We start from the raw sequence: 24128 nt of genomic DNA on the forward strand, positions 1-24128 counted from the left end.
CAGTCAGATCCAATCTAGCTCAAACTGATCTGGCCCTTTTTTTCTTTACAGGCGCCGCAAGGGGTGGGATCTCTCGGGGCAGGCTTATTTGGCTAACTCTTAATAAACTTTATCTTTTCCCTTGGCTGAGAAAGCTTGAGTCGAATTCTTTCGGCAGGACCCAGTGTTTCGGTACTTTGGGGTGTCGAGCACCTCTCACCCCAAACCCTCATCAGTGGCAGGACCCCAGACAAACACACTAGGAAAACGGGCCTTCCGGGCCTTCCGGTAAGCCTGACAGAAGTAAGCAGAGCCTGGCCAATAGACAAAGTTCCACTCCATGAAACAAGGTTGAAAGAATGAGGGTTTTTTTGTTTTTGTTTTTGTTTTTTTAAAGTTCCACTTGGACAGAGGTGGGAACCGCAAAAGGAATGGTGAAAAGGACTGATCACTGGCAACAAAACTTATATTCAATAAAGGGCAAGACCAAAAGAAGAATTTATGCTATAATATCAACATTACAATTTAAAAAAAAGACCCGAACACTGATTAGCACAGTGATCAATCATGATTCCAGAGGACTTATAACTTACCTCCTGACTGAAAGGTGATGAACTATTGTGCAGAATGAGACATATTTTTGGATATGGCTAATATGGAAATTTGTTATGTTTGACTATGCTTACTTTCATTTTTCTTTTTCTTTTTTCAATGAGCTGAGGAGATGGAAGGCAGAAAAAAATATTTGAAAAAATTTAAAAATAAAATTGAATAAAATATAAGGTAAATAGAATGTTTCACAGAAATATGATGAAAGAAAAAAGTAGCAAACAATTGCATCATAATAAAAGATCAAACATATTAGCTCTAATTTTAATTGTCTCACATCCCAAATCCCCTCCAAGATAAATAAATAAAGCAAATGCATCAAGAGAACACTCTAATTCCTTGTGGTTATTAAAGCTAAAAACTGGGTCTTAAAAAAATCATAACTGAGGACCCTGTGATGTTCCTCTTATTTACCCAAATTCAAATTATGGCCATTGTAAATTCCTTTAGAGCAAGACCTCATCTTAGTAAATCTTCTGTTCTCAGTGTATCTTTGCACAGTAAATGCTTTATCAATTTCTGTTGAACGAATGAGTGATAGACTTAGCTTATAAAAGTTGTCCTGGTATTAGCTTTAGAGATAATTGCAAGACTAAGATGGCGCTTTTGGAAAGGTAAATGGAAGGTTGGAGTGAATGTATTATGTTAAAACAAGAGTCATTGGAGAACATTATTTAAAAATTTCAAGTAATGGCTGAGATTTCAAATGGAACTTACTTTCCCATAAGATATCTGTTGTTTCCTGGTGTGTGTGTTTTTTTTAGCTTAGCTTAAAAAAACAAAAAAACTACAGCACATTGGCTTGGAGAATAAAACATAGATAAAATTATACAGCATGGAGAAAAAGAAAAAAAAAACTGTTTTGTCAGATTTTTGTGGTTTGGGAACTTGAGCAGCCCCGATTTTTCTAGTTTTCATCATTTGGATTATTACATTAATTTGTTGGGACTGAGTGGGAATCAGTTACTTTACAAATAAATATAATGTTACTGGGGTGGAGAATAAAATTTATGGGTTGCCAAAGAAGGAGGCAATGGCATAGGTCAGAACTGCATTCTTTGCAAAGTTTACACAAGCTATCTGAGTTGATTGTGAAAGTATTGGTCAATCTGAAGTACTGTAAATGAAAGATTAAAAAAAAGGTAACTATTTACTTCCCCTCTCTTCCTTTTACTGCCCCCCTTTGGAATAGTTTTAATTAAGCAGTCATGTAGTTTCAGTAAATGGGAGGTGGGGTACATACAGAAAGTGCTCTTTAATTGATTCTTTGCACCGTCTAGGAGCTTGAAAATAATCCAACTGAGAACACGGCCTGTATTTTCAATGACAAATCAGAGTGGAGGTCAGAACTCTAATAGTGAGTGGGAGGACACAGAGAATTCTGTTCATACAAGGAATGAGAGAAGACTTGTTGAGTTTTGTGGTTTGATATTAGTCGGGTGTTTTTTCCCCCTAGTTTTGCTCCAGTTTCTAGTAGGTGGGACATTTAGTTAGTGGACTTTATTCAGGCAGCATATTTTCAACTTCTGTTTGAAACAAGATCTCACTTGGAGGAGTCAGAAGAGAACATTACATGGTATCAGCCAACTAGTTTCTAAATGTATTTTGCTTCCAGGTCCAAAAAATGAGATTTCCAGTAAAGATTGTTTTACTTCTATTGTGGACTGTCTGTGTTGCACAAGGTAAGGGGAACAATATCTTGGTTCCATCTAAGGAAACTAAGAAACATTTATTAATATACTTTACAGAGAAGTACTGGGGGAGAGGGAGATCAAAGTATAGATTATAATTACCTTCCTGTTCTATTTCTATAGTTCATGCATATATAGATATTTTAAAATGTTAATTATTTCAATAGCACATTTAGAGGTTTCTTTTAATTTTTTTATTTCTGGGTAAATATTGTAAATTTTTTTGAAATAGTCATTTTTGAGCTACTGAATTTCTTAAAGAGTATGCATTCTTGATGCATTAAGTAAAATATTCCTAAAAAAACTTATTTTGCTGAGTTATTATTTTACTTTTCTGGGGATTTTAAGAAAATCCATATTATTATCACTGGATTGATTAAGCTAGCCTAGATAGTATCTATGCCTAGAGATCAATGTATTTCTTTTCTGTTTCCAATGCACTTGGTGTTTTGTTTTGTTTTTGTTTTTGTTTTGTTTTTTAATAATTCTAATATACCATGAATGGAAATTCCTTATAGTATTTGTAAAAATAGCATCAATTTAAGTTAGTAGGAAATTCAATCTATGAACAGATAACTTCATTCCATAACTAGGTTCCTTTCAAGGAATTACTTTAATATGAACTATAGGAAAATCCTCTACTAAGTGCAATATTCTGATAAGAAAACAGAATGAGACAGGCCTTTCTCAGTATAGTGAGGAAATTGATGAATAAACTTCTGTTATCACACATATATTTTAAATGAGCTCTAGTGTTTCACAGCAAATTGGTGGGTTTACCTTTGGGTGCTTTGCTTTGTTGGTGCACATAAGATAAGTGATAACTAGGATTAATATTTGATGTATCCATTTCATCAAACTGCACTAAGCATCTTCTATTTGAGGAGGAAGTCATAATATAGTATGAAGAGTTCTGAATTTGAAGTCATTGTCTCCTTGAATAACGATTTGTTAAATCTGCAAAAAGGAGAAAAGTATTTATGGTACTGTAGATTTCATGTGTATTGAAAAGTGAATATTCTTTGAAATCAAAATTTTTTAAAATTGAGATGTTAGCACAAAAGTCACAGAATTCTAGGGGAATTGCTAACTAGAAAAATGTTTTACACGTTAACAATTTTATTTTGTGTGCTGCATTTTATGGGTTATTTTATGGTTACTGTGTTCGGAAAAGTGCATATTATAAGAATTGATGATTTGTTATAAAGAATTATATTCAGAAAAGTGTATTTTCAGCAATCTCTAGTTAAAGATGACTGCTTTTGGTGGTTGCAGAAACCTCACTTATTTCCTATAGCCTCAAAATATCAATATTTGCATTTCTGACTTTCATGCAGTTTTCTAGCACTGTTAACCACCACCACCACCCCCAAATAAATTGAGGATTGACTATAATTTAAAGAGGAAGAATGCACTATCACATAGTATTTGGACATGACCAAAAAACTACTGAACAACAATAACATAAAATAGTTTGGTAAATTTTAATTTTTTAAAAAATTGTTCTTTAGCAGTAGGTGTTAGTTTTTTGTGGAAAAGTTAGGCTAAAAATATTAATTGGGTGAATTCAGTAAATTATTTTTAATTGTAGTTAAATAAGATTTTATATGTGGAAAGGGCCTAAATTTAATTTGCAATGAATCAATTAATAAACACTTATTCAATGCCAACACAAATAAATTTTCAAAGTATAAATGACATGAGTTTAATAGGAACTTTTTAGTTTGTAAATTTGCAAATTCTTTTTTTATTTTACAATTATTAGGTGTGAAATTAGATTCCATATCCTTTGATATGAAAAAAAGAAAATTCTAAAATCTTATCAAATACATTATATGTGTGTGTTACATATATTTATCATTCAATTCAATTTCTATGTCTTAAAATATATTATTTATGGGTGTTTTTGAATAATAAGTTCAAATCTAAACTGAAGAGGGTTAAAAGTCTGAACTTGAATAACCAATTAAGAATTAGAAAAACTCATTCTGTTCATGTAAAGACAGTATATAATTCTAATAGGAATTCATAATAGGGTTATAAATTATTCATTTATGTGGCACATTTCAAAAAACCTGTTTTGGGGAGACTAGTTAGTTAGCTTTGGGATTTAATCCTTGAAGGCTAATCTGAACCCTGTTCTCAATCATCTCTAGTTTCTTTCTATTACTTCCTGCTCCTTTTCTCACTATATAGAACTTAACTAGTTTCAATGTTTAGGGCAATTATGCTGCTTTAAAAAGGGAACTCATGGGGATCTTAATTTCTTAAAAACCTGAATACTTCCATATTATAATTGCCTCAAGTCCTTTTGAAAATAGGAAATAATTCTAACAGTACAAAGGATTGCAGATTGCTATAAATGCTTGTTGACTGAGAATAAATTATATCTACACACACAAAAATTTTTAAAAGGCTAAATTTAATTTAAAATATAATTTTTTTTTCATTTGTGTTGGCAAGGAATTGGAAACTGATGGGACGCCCATCAGTTGGGGAAAGGCTAAACAAAATATGTCATATGAATGTGATGTAATACTATTGTGCTATAAAGGTGTCATTTGAACAGAGCTTTTGAGGAAGGGAGGATTCTAAAAGATAGAATTAAGGTTGGAATGAAATATAGTCACAAGAAATGGAATAAATTTATTCTAATATATATGTATATGTGTATATGTATATGCATATGCATGTATATGATATATCCTTCCATTTTCCCTTTTATCTCCCCAAGATGTCAGACTATATATTTTCTCTATTTCATTCCTATATTCCTAGAAAGTCTATTCTTACTTGCCTTTACTTCCTTATTTTCCAGTTTCTCCTTAAGCCTTGCAGTCTGGCTTCAAACCTCATCATTGTCCTGAAATTACTCTTTCAATGTTTGATAGTGATCTTCATCCTCAAGCTGTCGATCTATATGTTTCCTTTTAAATGATAAATCCACTGGCTTTTTCTGGGTTTTAATGCCCCTTGGTCTTTATTTACTATTTGACCCTGTTAGCCAATCCCTCCTTCTCCCCTCATGTAGCTTAAAAGATGATTCTCTCTCTTTTTAATGGTGGTTCTCCTATCCTTTCCACTTGTACCCAGGCTCTTTTCTTCAGGATCTCATTATCACTTTTCTCCTGGATATCTCTTCTTTACTGAGCACTAGCATATCATACTGTATAATTGAAAATGGAACTCATCACCTTCCCCAAAAGCCTTTTCATTCTTTCCCAACTTCCCTATTTTTGCTGGTGGCACAACCATTATCTTGGTTATCTGTTTTTGAAAGCTCAGAGACATCTATGACTCATTTCCTTCATCTTTCACATCCAGTCGATTGGATGTGAAGTTTTGTCTATTAGACCTTCACAATATTTCTTTCATCTTTTCTCATCTCTCCATTCAAACTGCCACCCCAGTTGTGTCTCTCATTACATAGACAACTCTAATAGCCTCTTACCTGACCTCCCTTATCTAGTCTCTCCCCTTTTGATCCACCCTTTGTACTGTTAAACCTGAAAATTTGGTTGAAGGAAACAACAGAGCTAGGTGATAGAAAAATCCATGTTGTTTATTATTTTCCCTTAAAGCATAGCTAGGCTAGCTTACTTGTACGTACAAGGAGTCAGAGCATAGGCTCTGGCTGCCTGAGCAAAGCAATGAGAAAACTTATATACGTTATTTTAGCAGACCTAGCAAGCCTGTATTACCTCATTTTTTATGACCCCCATGTATGTTTAACCATGATACAAGAAGAGGATTTTCCTTAATGGAATAGGGTTGTAAAGGATGTTGACAAAAGTCAGTTGAAACTACAGCCCAATGTCTCTGTGTCTCATTACATTCCATAACATAGTATATACCTGTAGAATATTAAGCAAGGTAATCTCTCCTGGGGTTAGGGCAATGTCCTTAACGGCTAACAGGTATCTGGCCTTGCTGACAGTGGTAAGGGTATTTCCTGAGCAAACTTTTAGAGAGAACAAAGAAGCCCAGGTCCTGGATCTTCATCCAGTTACTCATTAATTCAGGCTCTGGGTCTGGTTGAAATTAGAAATGATATAAAATAGTATAATATTTTCCACAGTACAAATCCCAGAATAGTTTTCCTGATACATAAGACTGACCATATCACTCCCCTGCTCAGGAACTTTCAGTGACTTTCTGTTGCCTCTTAGATAAGTATAATTTTCAATTCAATTTAATGCAATAAGCATCTATTAAATGCTTACTATGTTCTAGGCACTGTGCTAAGCTCTGGGGCTACAAATAAGAAAGAGAAAGACAGTCCTGGCTGCTCTCAAGGACAATCTAACATGGAAGACAGTGTACAAAAGAAAGCTCAAAAGTAGTGGGGAGGAGGGGGATGTTATGTGGAGTCAAAACCAGGCAGTGCAGCTGATAGAAAATGGAGAGTCACCAGGAAGATTTAGTGGCTCCATATTGCCTTCAGGATAAAATCCAAAGTCTTCTGTTTAGCATTCCGAGCATAGCCCAACTCCCTTCTGTCTTAATCTATCTCTCCAGTCTTCTTACACTTTATTACCCCCTCTTCGATCCAATGACATTGGTCTCATTGCCGTTCCACAAGACACTCAGCTTTGAGTATGTTCTCTGGCTGTCCTCCATGCTTAGAATGCACTCCCTTCTCATCCCCACCTATTGACTTCCAAGGCATCTGTTAAATCCCATCTAAAATCCCATCTCTTACAAGAAGCCTTTTTCTCAACTCCTCTAAATTCTAAGCCTTCTTAGTTTTGCTTACTTTGTATTTATTTTGCTTGTAGCTTGTTTGTACATATGCATATGTTGTCACTCCCATTAAATTCCAAGCTCTTCTTATTGTATCCCCAGCTCTTAGCACAGTGCATTGAATATAGTAGGTGCTTAATAAATGTTTGTTGACTGACTACTATAGCCAATTGTTTAATGTAATGTGAAACTGTTTGGCCCCTTTTCATTGCTACTGGTGTAATTCCTTTCAGGGAGAGCATGGAGGATCAAGGGGTAGTTGTTGAAAGGGGGGTTGCTTTTTGGTGACAAGAGGGAGGTGAAAGTTTCTACCCAAACTCTACAGGAAAAAGGGACACACCCTCAGAGACCTTACATGTGGCAAAAATTTTGTATCATCTCACCTCTCTGTTACCATAGAGATCCCATGTAGAGGGCAGTCCTGGTTTGTAGGCCATGGAACACTAAGCAGTTAGTCGTACAGGATAATGCTTCCTGACTAGTGAGGAGAACTGAAGACTATGTAAGAAGTTCTATCATCTTTGCTATGGCCCTGATATTCAGAGACCCACTATGAACATCACTTACCAAATCAACTTGCTGGTTTACACTTGGGACCTGGCTCTTCGTAGGACTCACCAAGATTTGGTCAGTTCCTCAGGGAAGAAAATTTGTGGTAGCCTCATTGCAGACAGTGAACAAAAGGAAAAGACTCAAATTTCTGATATTTTTAGTGTGATTGCATAAAGTTTCCTGCAGCTAAATTGGAAATCAACTAATTTATTTTTTTTTCCCAAGAAAACAAAATATTATGAAGCAGTTGGGAATGGCAAGTAGGAAAAATATGTATTTCGAAATAGTGTATAACGAACAACTTTCCAGTAAAAAAAAAAAAACCCTAAATTTTTATGCTATCAGTAAAAAGAAAAAAAAATCAGGAACAAAATAAGGTAATCAACTTCATTGTATTTACTTTGAACCTTAATGGAACATATTTTTTCTGATAGAACGTGGGTGCCCTCTAGTGGACTGTTTGAGTTTTGCATAAATCTGAAATAGTGAAGTCATTTCTTGGTAGTACTCATGCCAGGGCATTGAGTCCACATCATTTCACAAGTGCTTTGGCATGATCCACTTTCAAAAATAGTAGAAACTACAAAATGATTGTGCATCATAAGGTATCCAAGAAATGTCTTCACTATGGCAAGAAATAGATTTTCTTTGGAAAGCTCACTGTCACTGTTGGAAACCTTCTGTTGATTCCTGGTAACTTTCCAATATTGGCTTTAATTTAAAATTTAAAAATATATTTTTCTTTTGAGAGTTCAAAAAAAATTGTACCTTCTCACATTCCCACCAAAATATCAAAATACATTAAAGCCATCAGTTTGGCCTACTTGTTCTTTTCTTGTTCAGGGCATTCCATTTCCTGGGTGCTGTCACAAAGGCTCTTCTCCATTCAGAGAACATTTTATTTCTTCTCTTGGAGTCCCTCCCTCCTTCTAAGGCTCAGAGTCAAGTGTCACTGTCTATACATGGTCTTTTCTGAACCTAGGAGGGCCAGTGCCACTCCACTACCTTTACTTGATGTGACTTTGTGTTTATTTTACATTTATTTATTTGTATAGAATGTGAGCTTCCTGAGGGCAGGGTTTGTATTATTTCTGCATTTTTAATCTTCAGAATCTAGCGTAATATTTGGCATATAGGGATTTAATTAATGCTTGTTGAAATGAATTAAATTCATGAACAATAAATTCAGCATTTAAGGAAATGACAGATAGCATGACATAGTTAGCTGGCAGACAAGTAAAGAGCTTTTTACTCAAGATGCCTCAGATACATATATTAGTTTGTGACCTGGGCAAGTCACTTAACCTCTTAGTGTTTCAGACAACTGTCTGAGGCTCTAAGCTACAGAACACTTGTTTATCTGAATCAGTAGATGGAGTTTCCAAATCAGGAGCTCCCTACCCTGAAGAAATCACACGTCTAGACAAAAGCATGAATTGAGGAATTATTAAGAGAAATACTTGTAAGCCAATATCAATTGTCAAAAATTTCGGTCCCTTTTTCTTTTTTTCAATGTTCATTCTTTAATATATTTATTGAATTTATCTCTTCCTCTCTGCTTCCACCTCTACTGTCCTAATATTGGAATGGAAACAAGTTGTAATAGGAAGAGTGATGGATTTGGAAAGAACAAAGAAAGGAAAAGAAAGGAGGAAGGAAGGAAGGAAGGAAAGAAGAAAGAAAGGAAGGAAGGAAGGAAGGAAGGAAGGAAGGAAGGAAGAAAGAAAGGAATGAAGGAAGGAAGGAAGAATGGGCAGTGCAGAGAAAAATGAGCCTGGACTGGCCTTCATGTTTCTAATAACGCTTTGAGTGATCATTCTAGAGATATTAAGTTTTTAACTATGAGGGGCTGCCTAATCTCGGGAGATTAGATAATAAACCGTCTATGGTCAGTCATTCAGGCAAGAGACTAATGTGAGTATGCTCTGTGTCCTTAAGAGTATTCTATCTTGAAGACAATTAGAATAAACTTTGTTTTTGGTCCTCCAGTTTTGTTGAGTCTTTCATTCTTGTAATTTAAACCTCCTCATTCTATGAGGTGATCTTTGTAAAACCCAGCTTATGTTCAAAGCTGTCCAGAAAATTTGAAATCTTTGAAATCATCATTAAAAATGGACAAATTCAGATTAAGTATTTTTACTCTGCTTATGTTTAGCCTGGATGATTTTTTATTGCTAAAGGCTGTTATCATCCAATTGCCTTGGGTGAAGCATACTGAAAGAAAGGCCTTATCAACTTTAAGAGAGTCATATTTGTGCCAGCTGTTTGGTTTTGAATATCTTTTTGGAAATGGCAATGTAATTGAGCCAGCAGCATTAAGTCTTGTAGTTATATATGAATGTAGCCAAATCAAGTTTGCCGTAGCAGTATAGAATCTGGACCCGACAATGGTAGTCCAGTTGTGCTCAGACCTATGGCATCACTCTATCCCTGTGTAGAGTAGAAGAGCTTAAGCCCTATAATAGAAGTTGCCTTACCCCAGTATTGAGGGTAGTGTTTGACACTTGCATGGGTCAAAAGACAGGCCCATTGTAGCCTATTGTTCACTGAAATGTAAAAGTGATCAGCCCCACCACTTTACTGCCAGTGCAACACCCAGTGATCATTGTATAACATCTCTCCTTCTCCCCAGGGAGGGCTTGGAGGACCAGGGGGTGACGTTGCTGGGATAGCCTTATTTTCTGGCAATAAAAGGCAGGTGAACATGTCTAATTAGCCAAAAGAAGGAGTAGAGTGGCTCAGAGGCTTCTCTTGGAGTGAAGATTTTGTATTCCCCCTACCCTCTCAATGCCATGGAGCTCCCTGGGAATGTAAGGTCCTGGCTAGTGGACCAGGGAACATAAGGAGGTAGTGGTAGAGGGCTATTCTCCCTGACTGGTAATAAGGTTTAATATCTATGCAGGAACTGTCATCATTTTTACTGTAGACCTGGAGGTGTCATCATCTTTGCCACAGCCCTAATGTTCCTGATGCTACTCCAGATTATACTCACTTTTTTACTTTGGACAGCAATTCTGCATTACAAAGATTTGGTATTAGCTATCACACAGACCTGATTATTTAGACCTGGGAATCAGTCACGACTGACTCAGTCAATCCTTCAGAGATCTGTTACATTCAAAGTTAGTAAGTCCTTCTTTGATGCTTGGTTGGTACAAGGGACTAACTCAAACCGTTGATGTCAATTTCTAATAATCTGAGTACAAAGCATCTATAGAGATCTCCAGGGATACTCTGATACTTGGCTGGTAGATTTTGATGGGCAACTTCAGGCAATGGAGCTTTGATCAGTTGAATCAAATTCTGGTGTTCTCAATGACCATCCTTGTTAAATATCCTTCTCCTGCAATGGCTAAGAACTTCTCTTTTTATTAACTGCTGAATGACCTAAGAGTATCTTATTTTATTCCAGTATTGAATTTAAACTACCAAGGCACTGGCTATGTTCAGGTCTGTTCTAGAATAGCCTCTAACCTTTCTCCATTACATATAGTGTTTGCTCTTTTATTTAGAAAAATATTGACAATATTAAGGAGGGATCTATTGTTGTACCAGAAGCGAGCAAGACATACCACAGAGTATAAGTTTTAAGTGGAGAATTTATTAGCCGGCAGCCATCGGGGTACAGCACCACAAATCAATGGCAAATGTGTTGGGGTGATGGCTTGGCTTATATAGGATATGGGGGTACAGAGTAGGGGGGGAAGAGGAACAAAGGTCCTGGCTGATCAAAAGATTCAGTCAGGTTATCGTACTAGTGGGATAATCTCATTTACATTCCTTGGTGGAGTCACAGAGTCCCAGGGATATCTCCCAGGAAGGGTCTGTCAAGTTATCTCTCAGTGGGATGGTCCTATCTATTGACATTCCAGGAAGGAACCAAGGAGTCTCAGGGATATCTGCTAGACAGGATCTGCCAGGTTATCTCTCAGTGGGATGGTCCTATCTATTGACATTCCAGGAAGGAGTCACCGGATCCTAGGGGGCTTGCTAAATGCCAAAGATATCTAAGTCCATTCTTTCTGGGGGTACTTGTCAATAGCTAGGGGTTTCTCAGGGGTTCCTAATTTTCCTTGTACTACACTATTTATTCCTATGATTTCAAAGGTCTTAATGGAAGTGATTGTTAGATTTTGCCAAAGCATCTATTGATATAATTATATAATCTTTATTTTTATATTATTAATGAAGCCTATTTTATTTTTTTACATTGAATCAACCTTGGATGCTTGACATAAAACCAGTTATTAGTGTACTTCCGTTCCAAGATATTGTTGTAGTACTAGCTAATATTTTATTTAACATTTTTGAATCAATGTTCACTAGCTATAATGATGTGTAGCTTACTTTCCCTGCTTTGTCTCTTTCTCTGCTCTAAGCATTAAGACCGTATTTGTGTTGAGGGAAGAAAGTAGAAGGATGCCTTCTTTTGTTATTATTGCAAAGTTTATGTAGTACTGGAATAAATTGTTCTTTAAATGTTTAATATAATTCATTTGCAAATCTATCTGGTCCTATAAAATTTTCTTTTGGAGTTCATTTATGACTTGTTCAATTTTTTTTTCTGATATTGGGTTAATCTATTTCTTTTTTTTGTTAATCTGGGCATTTCATATTTTTGTAAATATTTAATTTCTCTAAATTTTCAGTTTTGTTAACATATTATTGGGCAAAATGGTTTCTAATGATTTCCTTTATTTCCTCTTAAATTTTGTAAATACTCTCTTCATTATTGATATGAATAATTTGATTTTCCTCTTTTTTAAAAGTCAGATTAGTTGTTTGTCTGTTTTATTAATTTTCTTCAATAACTTCTGTTTATCAGTTCAGTGGTATTTTTTTGCTTTCAGTTTTGTTAATCTCTTTAAATTTTCATCATTTCTATTTTATTATTTTCTTAAGGATTTTTTATTTCTTTGTTCTATTATTTAAATTGTATACCCAATTCAGTGATTTTTTTCTCTCTCTTTTGTTATTGATAGCATTTGGAGACATAAAATTTCTTCCTAAGAATCGCTACATCTCTATCCCAGTACTGGAATAATTCTGGAATATTGTCTCTTTCTTGTTATTTTCCATAATGAAATTTTCCATTGTTTCTTTTGGTGGGGGTGGGAGGGTGGAAGATGGATTTTCAATGAAATAGAGGACTTCCAAGCACTCCTGATGAAAAAAAATAGCTACAAAGAAGCCTTGAAGTGCAAACACAGGAGTCAAAAGACACTGAAAAGTTTATGACCTAATAATTATAAGGGACTAAATGAGGACAAACTGTCTACATTGTAACAGGGGGAGATGACATATGTATCCTCTCAGAACCCTTATCACACTCAGGAGTCAGAGAGGGAGACTAATTAGTTCTTCCTTTGATACCTTCTCCTCCTTCAAAATTCTTAATTTAATGTTTTATTTTTTCCCATTTACATGTAAAAGTAATTCTCTTTTTAAAATGTTATTTATTTATGTGTTAAGATTTGTTTTTGGTGCTTTTGTGAATGTTGCTTTATGGCTTTATGGCTTTGTTCTTTAATTTTTTTGAAGCAATCAGGGTTAAGTGACTTGCCCAAGGTCACATAGCTAGTAAGTGTGTAAGATTTTAACTCTTCCTGAATTCAGGAATGGTGTTCTATCCCCTGTACCCTCTAGCCGCCTCTCCAAAATATTTTTTTTTTTTTTGTGGCATGGGAAAGGCAGGGCAATTGGGGTTAAGTGACTTTACCAAGGTCACACAGCTAGTAAGTGTGTCAAGTATCCAAGGCCAGATTTGAACTCAGGTCCTCCTGACTCCAGGGCTGGTGCTCTACTCACTGAGCTACCTAGCTGCTCCCAAAATAATTCTTAACATTTGTTTTTTAAAAAATCTTTGAGTTCCAAATTCTCTCATTGAGAATGCAAAGAGTTTGATACAGGTTATACATGCACAGTTATGCAAAACATATTTCCATGTTAGTCATGTGAAAGAAAACATTAAAAAAAAAGAAAACTAAAGTAAATAAACGGCATGCTTTTATCTACATTCAGACTCCATCAGTTCTTCCTTTGGAGTTGGACAGTATTTTTCATCATAAGTCCTTCAGAACTGCCTTGGATCATTGTATTTCCAAGAATAGCTGAGTCATTCACAGTTGCTGTTATTGTATACAATGTCCTCCAGGTTCTGCTCAGTTCAATTTGCTTCAGTTCATGTAAGTCTTTCCAGGTTTTTCTGAGAGCATCCTATTCATCATTTCCTATAACACAATAGTATTCTATCACAATCATGTATAACAACATCTTCAGCTGTTCCCCAATTAATGGCTACCCCCTCAATTTCCAATTCGGTGCCACCGTATGCTACCATAAGCTACAATAAATATTTTTGTACATATAGGACCTTTTCCTTTTTGTTTTTCATCTCTTTGGGATATAAGCCTAGTAGTTTTATTGCTTGGTCAAAGGGTAGGCATATTTTAGGAATAGTTCCAAATTGTTCTACATAATGGCTGGATCAGTTCACAACTCTGCCAACTGTGCATTAATGTCTCATTTTTCCCATAACCCCTCCAACATTTGTCATTTTCCTTTTCTTTTATATGATCCAATCTGATAGGTATGGGGTGGTAGCTCAGAGTTGTTTTAATTTTACGTTTCTCTAATCAATAGTGATTTAGAACATTTTTTCATATGACTACAAATAGCTTTGATTACTTCATCTGAAAACTGCCTGTTCATATTTCTTGACCATTTATCAATTGAGGAATGGATCTTATTTCTATAATTTGACTCAATTCTCTATATATTTGAGAAATGAGGTTTTTATCAGAGAAACTTTCTGTAAAATATTTTCCACAGTTATGATTACTATATATTTCCCTCCATCCTATTTTCCCCTGTTCTGCTCTTTCTCTCCATTCACCCTGCCCATCCTCAAAATCGTTTTGCTTCTGACTTTTACCTCCCCCAATCCTCCCTCCCTTTTATCAGCACTCCTCTTATCCTCTTCCCTTCCTACTTTCCTGTAGGGTAAGATAGCTAAGTATAGCCAATTGAGAGTGTATGTTATTCCTTATTTGAGACAATTCCAGTGGTAGTAAGGTTCACATGTTCACCCATATAGCAGTAAGGCAAAATTCATGACCTTGGAAGGGGCCATGGACATGCCTGAGTGGTTCGAAATCAAGATGTGTAAGGAATTCTCTAGGTAGAAGGCAGAGGAAGTATAATATTTATTTAGACTCCAGAGTATCAGATCCAAGGACCAATGCCTTCAATTTGATATTGTAGCAATAATATTCCCAAACTGATAAGCCCACCTTACTGAAGTAACAGGGAAATTATAACAAAATATTATAGCAAGGAAGCACGCTATACTGTAGCTTCCCTTCGATGCTATGGCTTTCCTATACAAAGATGACTCAGGAATCCTAACCCTCTCCTCAGCACTCTCTCCTGCAGCTCTGCTGACTCTGAGTTCCTTATCTCTACAATGCTTTCTTGTTCAGTACTCTCTGCTCTGCACTCTCAATGCTGGCTCTCTGCTTCTGAATCCTGCACCTCTCCATTCTGCTGCTCCCAGTTCTGCTGCTCCCAATTCTACTGCTCCCAGTTCTGGGCTCTATTTTTATGCAGTCCTAGCCATCATCTGATTGACTAGAACTTGGCATACATACCATTGGCTCTGGTCTTGGCAACTCCCCTTAGGACTCTGAGGGCTTCACACCCACATCAACTTAGTACCTAGTAAGTACAGGCTTTAGGCCTACTTCCAAACAAAGATATAATCAGGCCTTCCTACCTAGGCCCACCAGAGCCTTATTGAATGGATGGGGAAGATTTTGATCAGATTAATACTATACCCCACTCCCAATTTCCCTCATCTTCCCCTCCACTGTAAAAGTTCTTTTGTGGCTCCTTTATGTCAGATAATCTACCCCTATTCCACCTCTCCCTTTCCCTTTCTCCAGGTCCATTCCTCTCTCACCCCTTAATTTTGCTTTTTTAGATAATCATCCCATCATATTCAACTCACACCCATTCCCTCTGTCAATGTATAATCCTTTTAGCTGTCCTAATAAGGACAAAGATTTTAAGAGTTAAAAGTATCATTTTCCTATATAGGAATGCAAACAGTTTAACCCTATTGAATCCCCCATGATTTCTCTTTCCTGTTTATCTTTTTATGCTTGTATTTAAAAGTCAAATTTTCTATTCAATTCTGGTCTTTTCAAGAATGTTTGAAAGTCCTCCACCTCGCTGACTATTCCTTTTCTTCCCCTGAAAGATAATACTCATTTTTGCTGGGTAGGTGATTCTTGGTTGTAATTCTAACTCTTTCCCCTTCCCCCACCCCCCACTCCCTGTCCCATACCATATTCCAAACCCTCTGATCCTTTAATGAGGAAACTGCTAATTTGAATTGTTTCTTTTTGGCTGTTTGCAATATTTTCTCCTTGACCTGTTTGCTCTGGAATTTGGCTATAATATTCTTGGAAGTTTTCATTTTGGGATCTCTTTCAGGAGATGATCAGCAGATTCTTTCCATTTATATTTTATCCTCTGGTTCTGGAATGGTAGAGCAGTTTTCCTTGATAATTTCTTGAAAGATAACATACGGGATTTGTTTTGATCATGGCTTCAGGTAGACAAATAATTCTTAAATTATCTGTCCTGGATCTACTTTACAAGTCAGTTGTTTTTCCAAAGAAATATTTCACATTTTCTTCTATTTTTCATTCTTTTGGTTTTGTTTGGTTATTTTTTGATGTCTCATAAAGTCATTAGCTTCCACTTACCCAATTCTAATTTTTAAGTTATTGTTTTCCACAGTGAGCTTATGTATCTCTTTTCCCATTTGGGCAATTCTGCTTTTTAAGGAGTTCTTCTTTTCATTGGAAGAGAATTCAGGCCATTCATTAGTAGGTCAAATACTGAAACTGAAGCTTAAATACTTTGACCACCTAATAAGAAGACTGGAGAAGACCCTGATGTTGAAAAATATTGAAGGCAAAAGGAGAAGGGGACAGCAGAGGATGAGATGGATACACAGTGTCATAGAAGCAACAAATATGAGCTTGGACAGACTTCAAGGGATAGTGGAGGATAAAGGTGCCTGGAGTATTATGATCCATAGGGTCACAAAGAGTCAGAGAAGATTGAATGATTGAACAAACAAAGTTGTAATTAGCAAATATTTTATTTAACATTACTGTATTTCTAAAAATGTTTGTATCCAAGTTTGTAGGGTGGTAGGTACACCTATGGCCAGCTAGGTGACACAGTGGATAGTACTGGTCCTGGAGTCAGGAAAACTCATCTTCCTGAGTTCAAATCTGGCCTCAGACATTTACTAGCTATGCAACCCTGGGCAAGTCACTTAACCCCATTTGCCTCAGCTTCTTCATCTATAAAATGAACTGGAAAGGGAAATGGCAAAGTACTTTAGTATCTTTGCCAAGAAAATCCCAAATGGGATCACAGTGTCACAGACAAGACTAAAAATGACTGAATAACAAGTTGCCCATTCTTTTTTTGTAAATATTCATTTTTTGTAAAAGTACCATGTACGGTTGAGAAGTATACACATTAGTTTCTTTTCCCATCCAGTTGTTACCAGTGATCTATCATACCTAATTCTTCTAAAGTTCTGTATAGGTCTTTAACAGCTTTCTTATTTATTTACTTATTTATTTTGGTTATGTGAGAAACGTGGTTTTGGCGATCACTGGACTTCCTAGGCAGGGCCAAAGTCCTGAAGAAGAACCCTGTGATAATCCCTAGGGAAGGCTGTACAGACCACAGGACTCCCAGAGGAAGACCAAGTGGTAGCCATCCCTTAAATCTGTGGGGATCACAGGGCCTCCTAGGGGTCAGACCCTAAGGAAGACCCAAGTGATGGCCCCTTAGGATGGCAGTAAGATCACAAGGCTCCCGAGACAGGGCCGGAAGTCCCATGTGATGTCCCCTTAAGAAGGCCGTGCAGACCACAGGATTCCCCAAGGGAATCCAGAGTGGTAGCCCTCTTAACACCGCAGTGGGGATCACTGGACACCCCAAGACAAGATCCAGGAGTAAGCCTGGCGAGCTTCCGCTGACTGTTGCTTCCCTTCACTTGACCTTAGGAAAATCCATGTGATTTGCCCATTCACACCCAAAGAATTCAGGACCAGAGTGGGCAGAGGAAGGCATTTTATTACACTCCCCGGGAGAGTGGGTGTAGTGCTTACAGGAACACTCACACTGATACAGCTGCAGGAGCAGGGGTAACCATTCCCTCCACTCCTGCTAGAGTCATGGTTAGTTTACAATCTTTGTTTTTTTACATAGCTTTCCTAGGTTATACAGTTTATATAAATAGGGTAATAAGGATACAGAAGCAAAAGTGAAGTTAATTAGATTTTCCTTGTCCTAGTTTAGGATTAAACTATATTCTTTTACTTCCCCTACTTTCCCTCTTTAACATATGCAAATGATGCAAATCAGTAGGCCTGGATTCTTGACCAAGACCAGACACTAGATAAGCTTGAACAGGTTCAAGTGGGTTTGGCCTCTCTAATTCCCTAGACTGCCTTCTCAAAAAGTATGCACATGCGTACAAGCCTTTGACCTCTCACGTGACCGCCCTTGAGGCCTGGTCTCTGCTAAAGCTGGGGTGGGGGAGGGCAGGGAAGCACACCTTAGTTCTGTGGAAACAAAACTCCTCCTCCCATTTCTTACAGTTAGATTTGTCTAGATCTGAATGAGGTCCCTGATATTAAATTCCTCTACTATTATAGTTTTACTATCTATTTCTGTGTCCATTTTAAGTATAAGCATTTAGATGTTATACTCTTAGGTGCATATATATTAAGTCCTGGTATTTATTCATTATCTATTGTGCCTTTAAGCATAATATAAATTTCCTGTTTTTCTTTTTTTTAATCTTGTCTATGTTTACTGTCATCTTAACTGAAATCATTATTGCTTATTGCATATTGCCATAGTTGTTTGTTTGTTTTTTAATTAGCTTAAACATAATAGATTTTACTCCAACCTTTAATTTTAACTCTATGAATCTTCATGTTTCAAGACCATTTCTTGTGAACAAAATATTGTCAGATTCTGCTTTCTAAAATATATCCATATCCTTTTGTATTTTATGGGTGATTTTTTTTCATATTGATACTTATAATTTTAATATTGTATTTCCCTCCATCCTCTCCTTGTGTGTTCCTTCCTCTCTTTTCTCACAATTCTCTCTTTTACAAATAAGGAAGTGAAAGGAAGCTTTCTCTGATACTTGTGATCTTAAAAGTGAAACACTCTTTCTGCTCTCTGTTGCAATTCTTCTCTTCCCCTACATCCCAGACTTTTACTCTTCCCTTCTGTCTTAATTCTCCTTCATGTTCCTCACAATAACATTTATTTATTTTGTCTTTAACTATTTCCTTATCTATCCTGCCCTCCTTCTTAGACTACTCTCCATTTTTCCCATGCCCCTTTCTCTTTCTCTTTCCATTTTGAATATTATATGTTTCTATTCTAAAGTATCCATTGTGTGAGTGTTTGTAATTGTGTTCAACATTTATTTTTCATTAAAAGTCCATTTTCCCCAGTTGTATAGTTTGGACTCTTGCTTTTTAGAATATTATGTTCCAAGCTCTCCTCTTCAAAACAGCTCCTGTGTCTTGTGTGATCCTTATGAATCCTTGGTGATTCAATATCTTCCTTTTGGCTACATGTATGATTTTTCCCTTTACCTAGAAGCTCTGAATTTTAAGTCCAATGTTATTGGGAGTTTATGTTTTGGAGTGTCCTTCTGGAGGCAAAAGGTAGATTTTTTTCTAGTTTTACTTTTTCCTCTGTTTCTAAGAGTTCTGGTCAATTTTCACTTATATATTTTTTGAAATATATTATCCAGACTTTTTTTTTCTGATAATGTTTTCTGATAGTCCAGTAATTTCTAGATTATGCCCTATTTTCCAGGAAAATTGTTTTTGATATTGTATTTCTCACATTTCTCTCCTATTTGCAATGTAATCTCCTCAATGCCCTCCCACTTTTAGGGATACCAGTTTTGCCCAGGAACAATAATTTCCCTTTTCCTCAGGCAAAATGTTGTCATTGGAGGTACAGCACTCTCTCAGAGGAAGTACTCTCTTCCTATGTACCAAAACTTTGCTTTTTATGTGTCCTATCTACTACAACAGTATATGTATCTCTCCTTCCATAGAAGTGCTCTTTATTAGAACAACTTAGTCTTGTTCATTAGTTTTCTTTCTCCCCCCTCCTCCCATGTTTCAGTCCTTGTCTTTGTCACTTCACCTATTCTCCTGCAAATATTTTTCGAAAGACTATAGAAATTATCTTCCCTCTATTATTTATCCATGGACTTCATTCTTATACGTCACCTGTTCCTTTCGATCCTCCATCACCCATCAACCCCTTTATACACCATCCTATTCTGCAATTCAGTCATCAACCCACAGTACATCAATTCCCTTGTGTGTGGGGTTGTGGAGTTTACCCTATTGTGTTTCAGTTTTTCTCCTCCACTGTTTCTTCTCCTATTCTTTAAATTTCACATTTATTTTTACCCCTTTGTGTACTTTTAGATAGAAATCTTTTAATGGTCCCTCTGGTGTTGTTTCTTTGTTTTTAACCCTATTGCTGTTCTCATTCTGTTTTTTTTTTCTTTTAATGATCTCTGTACATGGGGCAATTTATTTCCTCACTTTTTCTTTCTTTGGTAATTATATATATTTACATTTATTTGTTTCTGTGGTTTGTGACATTTGCAAATCAAATGCTCCCATCCTTTTTTTTAAAGGAAGACTTAAAAAGGCTTTCTTGTTGAATATCTGTCTTTTATCACTGATGATTAAACTCAGGTTTGCAGGTGATTTGAGGTTGCATTTGGAGCTCCTTTGCTTTTTGGACTATATTATTCAATTCCCTTCTGTGATTTCTGGTGAGCACAGAATAATCTTGTGTTACTTGAATTTCCTTTTGTTTATATTTTTAGGTTTTTCTTCAGGTCACTTGCAGAATTTGTTGCTTTTCATTGAAATTATATTTGGTTATTGTGTATGTCTTAGAATTAGAAGCATTTTTTTTTGCTTGGAGCTAAACCTTATGTTCTTTTGATTGGTGCTTTATTTTATGTATTCAGAATTTCTGTGGAGTGTTTTAATATAATTTCCTATATTATAGTATTCAGGATTTTTTAAAACATATGTTCTTCTGGCTCATGATCTTTAAGTTTCCTTTCTGTATCTTGTAGTTAAGATCAATGCATTTTGCTCCTTTAGAGATCGACGTTCTTTTGAATATTACTGCTTTTTTCTTCTTTTCTTCCAGATTATCATACACTTTAGTATGTTTGTGTTCTAAATCTAATAATATAACAAAATACTACTAATAATGCTAAGAATAATAGCTAGCATTTACAAAACATTTTGACAAAGCATTTTAAAAATATATATTTTTTATTTTTAACACACAGGATATGTGAGAGATAGAGGCAATTTTTATTCTCATTTTATATATGAGGAAACTGATGAAAACCTATTCTCCTAAGTGACTTGTCCAGGATCCTTGAGTTAATGGATGTATGAAGCAGAATTTGAACTTGGCCCTTCCTGACTCCAAGTCTAGCCATTTTATCCACAAAATCAGCTAGCCGCTTCTAATCTATTCAGTTCATATCATTTTTACCTCTCTTATTCCTTTGGGAATCTTATGTAGATAAATGGCTTGGGGAAAAGATGTGAATGTAGTATATTCCATGAATGTACATTCATTGTGCTGTTGACTTCTTCAAATGTAGGATAGAGTGAGGAATATCTATTTTTCATTTGAAGCCTTGGCCTTTACCTTTCAATATCTCTCTTTTAGCTCTGAAGAGCTTCATCATTTGTTAGTCTCACTACTGTATCTTCCTTACATTTGTAAAAGTTCCTTATATGTCTTGGACATCAGACTTCCATTACAAAAAAATAATTATGTCTTTTGTAATTTTAGCTGCATTCATTCTGCTTTTTCCAAAAGTTTTAATTTTACATGTCCTTAAATGTTTACTGGGTCTCATGTGTTCTCTATTCCTTGTTTAATCAATATCTTTTCTTTTATCCAAAATTGTGAAAAGTATCTCCTTCCTTCCTCTTCTAATTAATTTATGATATTGCCTTTTATATCTAGGTCATATATTTATTTGGAGATTACTCTTGTATATAATATAAAATTCTACTCTTTACCTAACTTTTATCAGATTATTTTCTGAGTAGTTTTTGTTTTTCCCAGCAGCTACCCTAATAACTGGAGTCCTTGGGTTTAATAAATATCATGATTGTATGCTTGATTGCTTTTAAGTTTTGTTTGCTAATTGGTTCAAATGATCAAAATGAGTACCAAGTCATTTTGTTGATTATTGCTTTGTAATACATTTTTAGATTGGTGGAATCTTTCCATTTTGACTTAAAAATAGATCATGGCACTTTTTAAATTACTTAAGCTATAGCTTCCAAGGTTTTTGTTCAATCATTCCTTTATACTGTTTTCTTGTTTTCTCTCCTTAACCTTTTTTCAAGGTAATTTGTTTTTTACAATAGATAACTTACATTTTCTCCTATTTTCACCTTTTGAAATGTTTATTGCTCTCTCATAGAGTAATTGAGTTTGCTTTGCTCAGTCATATTTTTAGGGTATCCATTATATGGGTACTTCCTCCTTCTGTTTTGAGCTACTTATTCTCCTTTAGTGTTTTTTCATCTCAAACTCTCATTTCATTTCTAATTCCATTTTTATGTTTTGCTTTCTTTTTTTCTAGTCACTTTTTCAATACTTACGGCCAAGACAACTTTTTTCTTCTGTGTATCTGCTTGAAGTTGTCTTGCAGATAATTGCTTTTTCTGGATTTACCTCTTGGACTTCTGTTAACCCATACTTTGTCTTTGTTATGGTCAGTGTTTTATTCTGTTTACTCATATTTTCAGCTTCAGTTCTTGGACTGAGATTTCAATCAGGCTAGTCCTCTTGATTGGCATTGGTAGGCCTTGTTTGGTCCTATCCAGTCTGTAATCAGGGTTCCTGTGCCAATCTGTATGGGGTAGTTAGTTTTGGGCCCTACCCTCTACCTCAATTTTTGGCTATCCCCTATGTCTGTTCTGAGTTTTGGTCCTGTTATTCTATCTCCTTTTTGTTTACATCATCTTCAATTGGGAATTGGTTCCATCCTATGCTAAGGCATTGATAGATTCTAATGGAATGCTGAAAATCATAGTAGTCTCAAGTCTACTGCCTTCCATCAGTCCCTATGACTATGCCCTGTCTGAGGGGTGATGAGAGGGAGATGGCTTGGTCCCCTGCTTTTGTTCTGACAAGAACAGAAGAGTCAAGATGTGACTTCATGTACTTTATTTAAATTTGTGCTCTTTGTGGTTCCTCTGTTAAGAGCACTAACTAGGTCCAGATACATTTTTGGGAGCTCACACCATCTTCCCTTATAGCTCTTCTACCTTTGTCATGATTCAAATCTGTGATGAGAAACTGAGGCACAAAAGTTCCAAGCACAATCTATTTGTTGACAAGGCTAGTAGTTGCCAGTAATAGAGGTTAACGACCTCTCGGTAACCATATTAGAACAGACAGTCACTTGTACAATTAGTAAATGTATAGGGTGGGCTTATATTTAGCCTGATTTATAGGAGGGAATTTCTGGGACCCAAGACAACAGGAAAAACGCAGAATTAACCATCATTCTCTGAAAAGTTCAGTGTTAAGCAACCCATGACCGATGGCCAGGTAGACCATCTTATGACTCCAGGAAATCACTTCCTTCTTCCTCCCACCTGGGTCAAGAATTCAAACTGTAGCCCAGAAAAAGAAGGAAATTACATTTTCATTAATAAGTCAAACTTTCTAATGTTAAGTAGTCAAACTTTAAATCAACCTAATTCAAAAGCATTGATTCCAGTGATTAGATACAATTCTCAGTTAATAACTAACAAACAATACAGAATAAAGCAGGGTATCAATTTTCAATCTTAATTTCAATTTTACTTTCTCCCCTCTGATTCTATGGATCTTTGTCTCTACTGAATCACCATCCATATAATCAGGCATGATAGTCATCCATAAGAATTAAATTAATTACCCAACAATGGAAAGCAATAATTACAGGGTTCAACATTTTATACAAGGCCAGCCATGAGAGATTTGATTATTACCGATGCTGGTTGATTGTTACAAATGGCACAGCAAAAGGTAATAAGTCTCTCATTCTGTCTCCATCTGAATGTTGTGATGATTAGATAGGAATAAGGTTGGCACACTGACAAAAATCCATTGGGGCAGTCCCCTTCAGTAAGCTAGCCTTAGAGCAAATGGGAAAGGTGGAATTTACATGTTCTCCAAGTAATACAATGATCAAATACTTTTGTACCCTAGTAGCCCACTTCCAAAGAGCATTTAATTTCCAGTTAAGTTTTACATGTCTCAGGTATTTGTGCGGTCCTGGGAAACAACTTGTCAGGCTCCCATTTTGGAGTAGGTCTCAGTTGATGGCATCTCTGAAAGTGGGTCTTCACAGAAGGTCTTGTC

At 35.9% G+C, this 24128-nt stretch overlaps 1 protein-coding gene across 1 annotated transcript in view; it reads left to right on the forward strand.

The window, feature by feature from the left end:
- Window positions 1–1832: 1832 nt before the first annotated feature.
- The window catches only part of CFH (complement factor H), a 123700-nt gene continuing 101404 nt past the window's right edge, over window positions 1833–24128 (forward strand). The window contains exon 1 of the mRNA XM_036754491.1: window positions 1833–2270. Within this exon, the coding sequence (XP_036610386.1) occupies window positions 2213–2270 (58 nt within the window). The 5' untranslated portion in view covers window positions 1833–2212. The remainder of the gene's footprint in view (window positions 2271–24128) is intronic.

This window comes from Trichosurus vulpecula, chromosome 4 (genome assembly GCF_011100635.1).
Source record: "Trichosurus vulpecula isolate mTriVul1 chromosome 4, mTriVul1.pri, whole genome shotgun sequence".
Classification (NCBI taxonomy): domain Eukaryota; kingdom Metazoa; phylum Chordata; class Mammalia; order Diprotodontia; family Phalangeridae; genus Trichosurus; species Trichosurus vulpecula.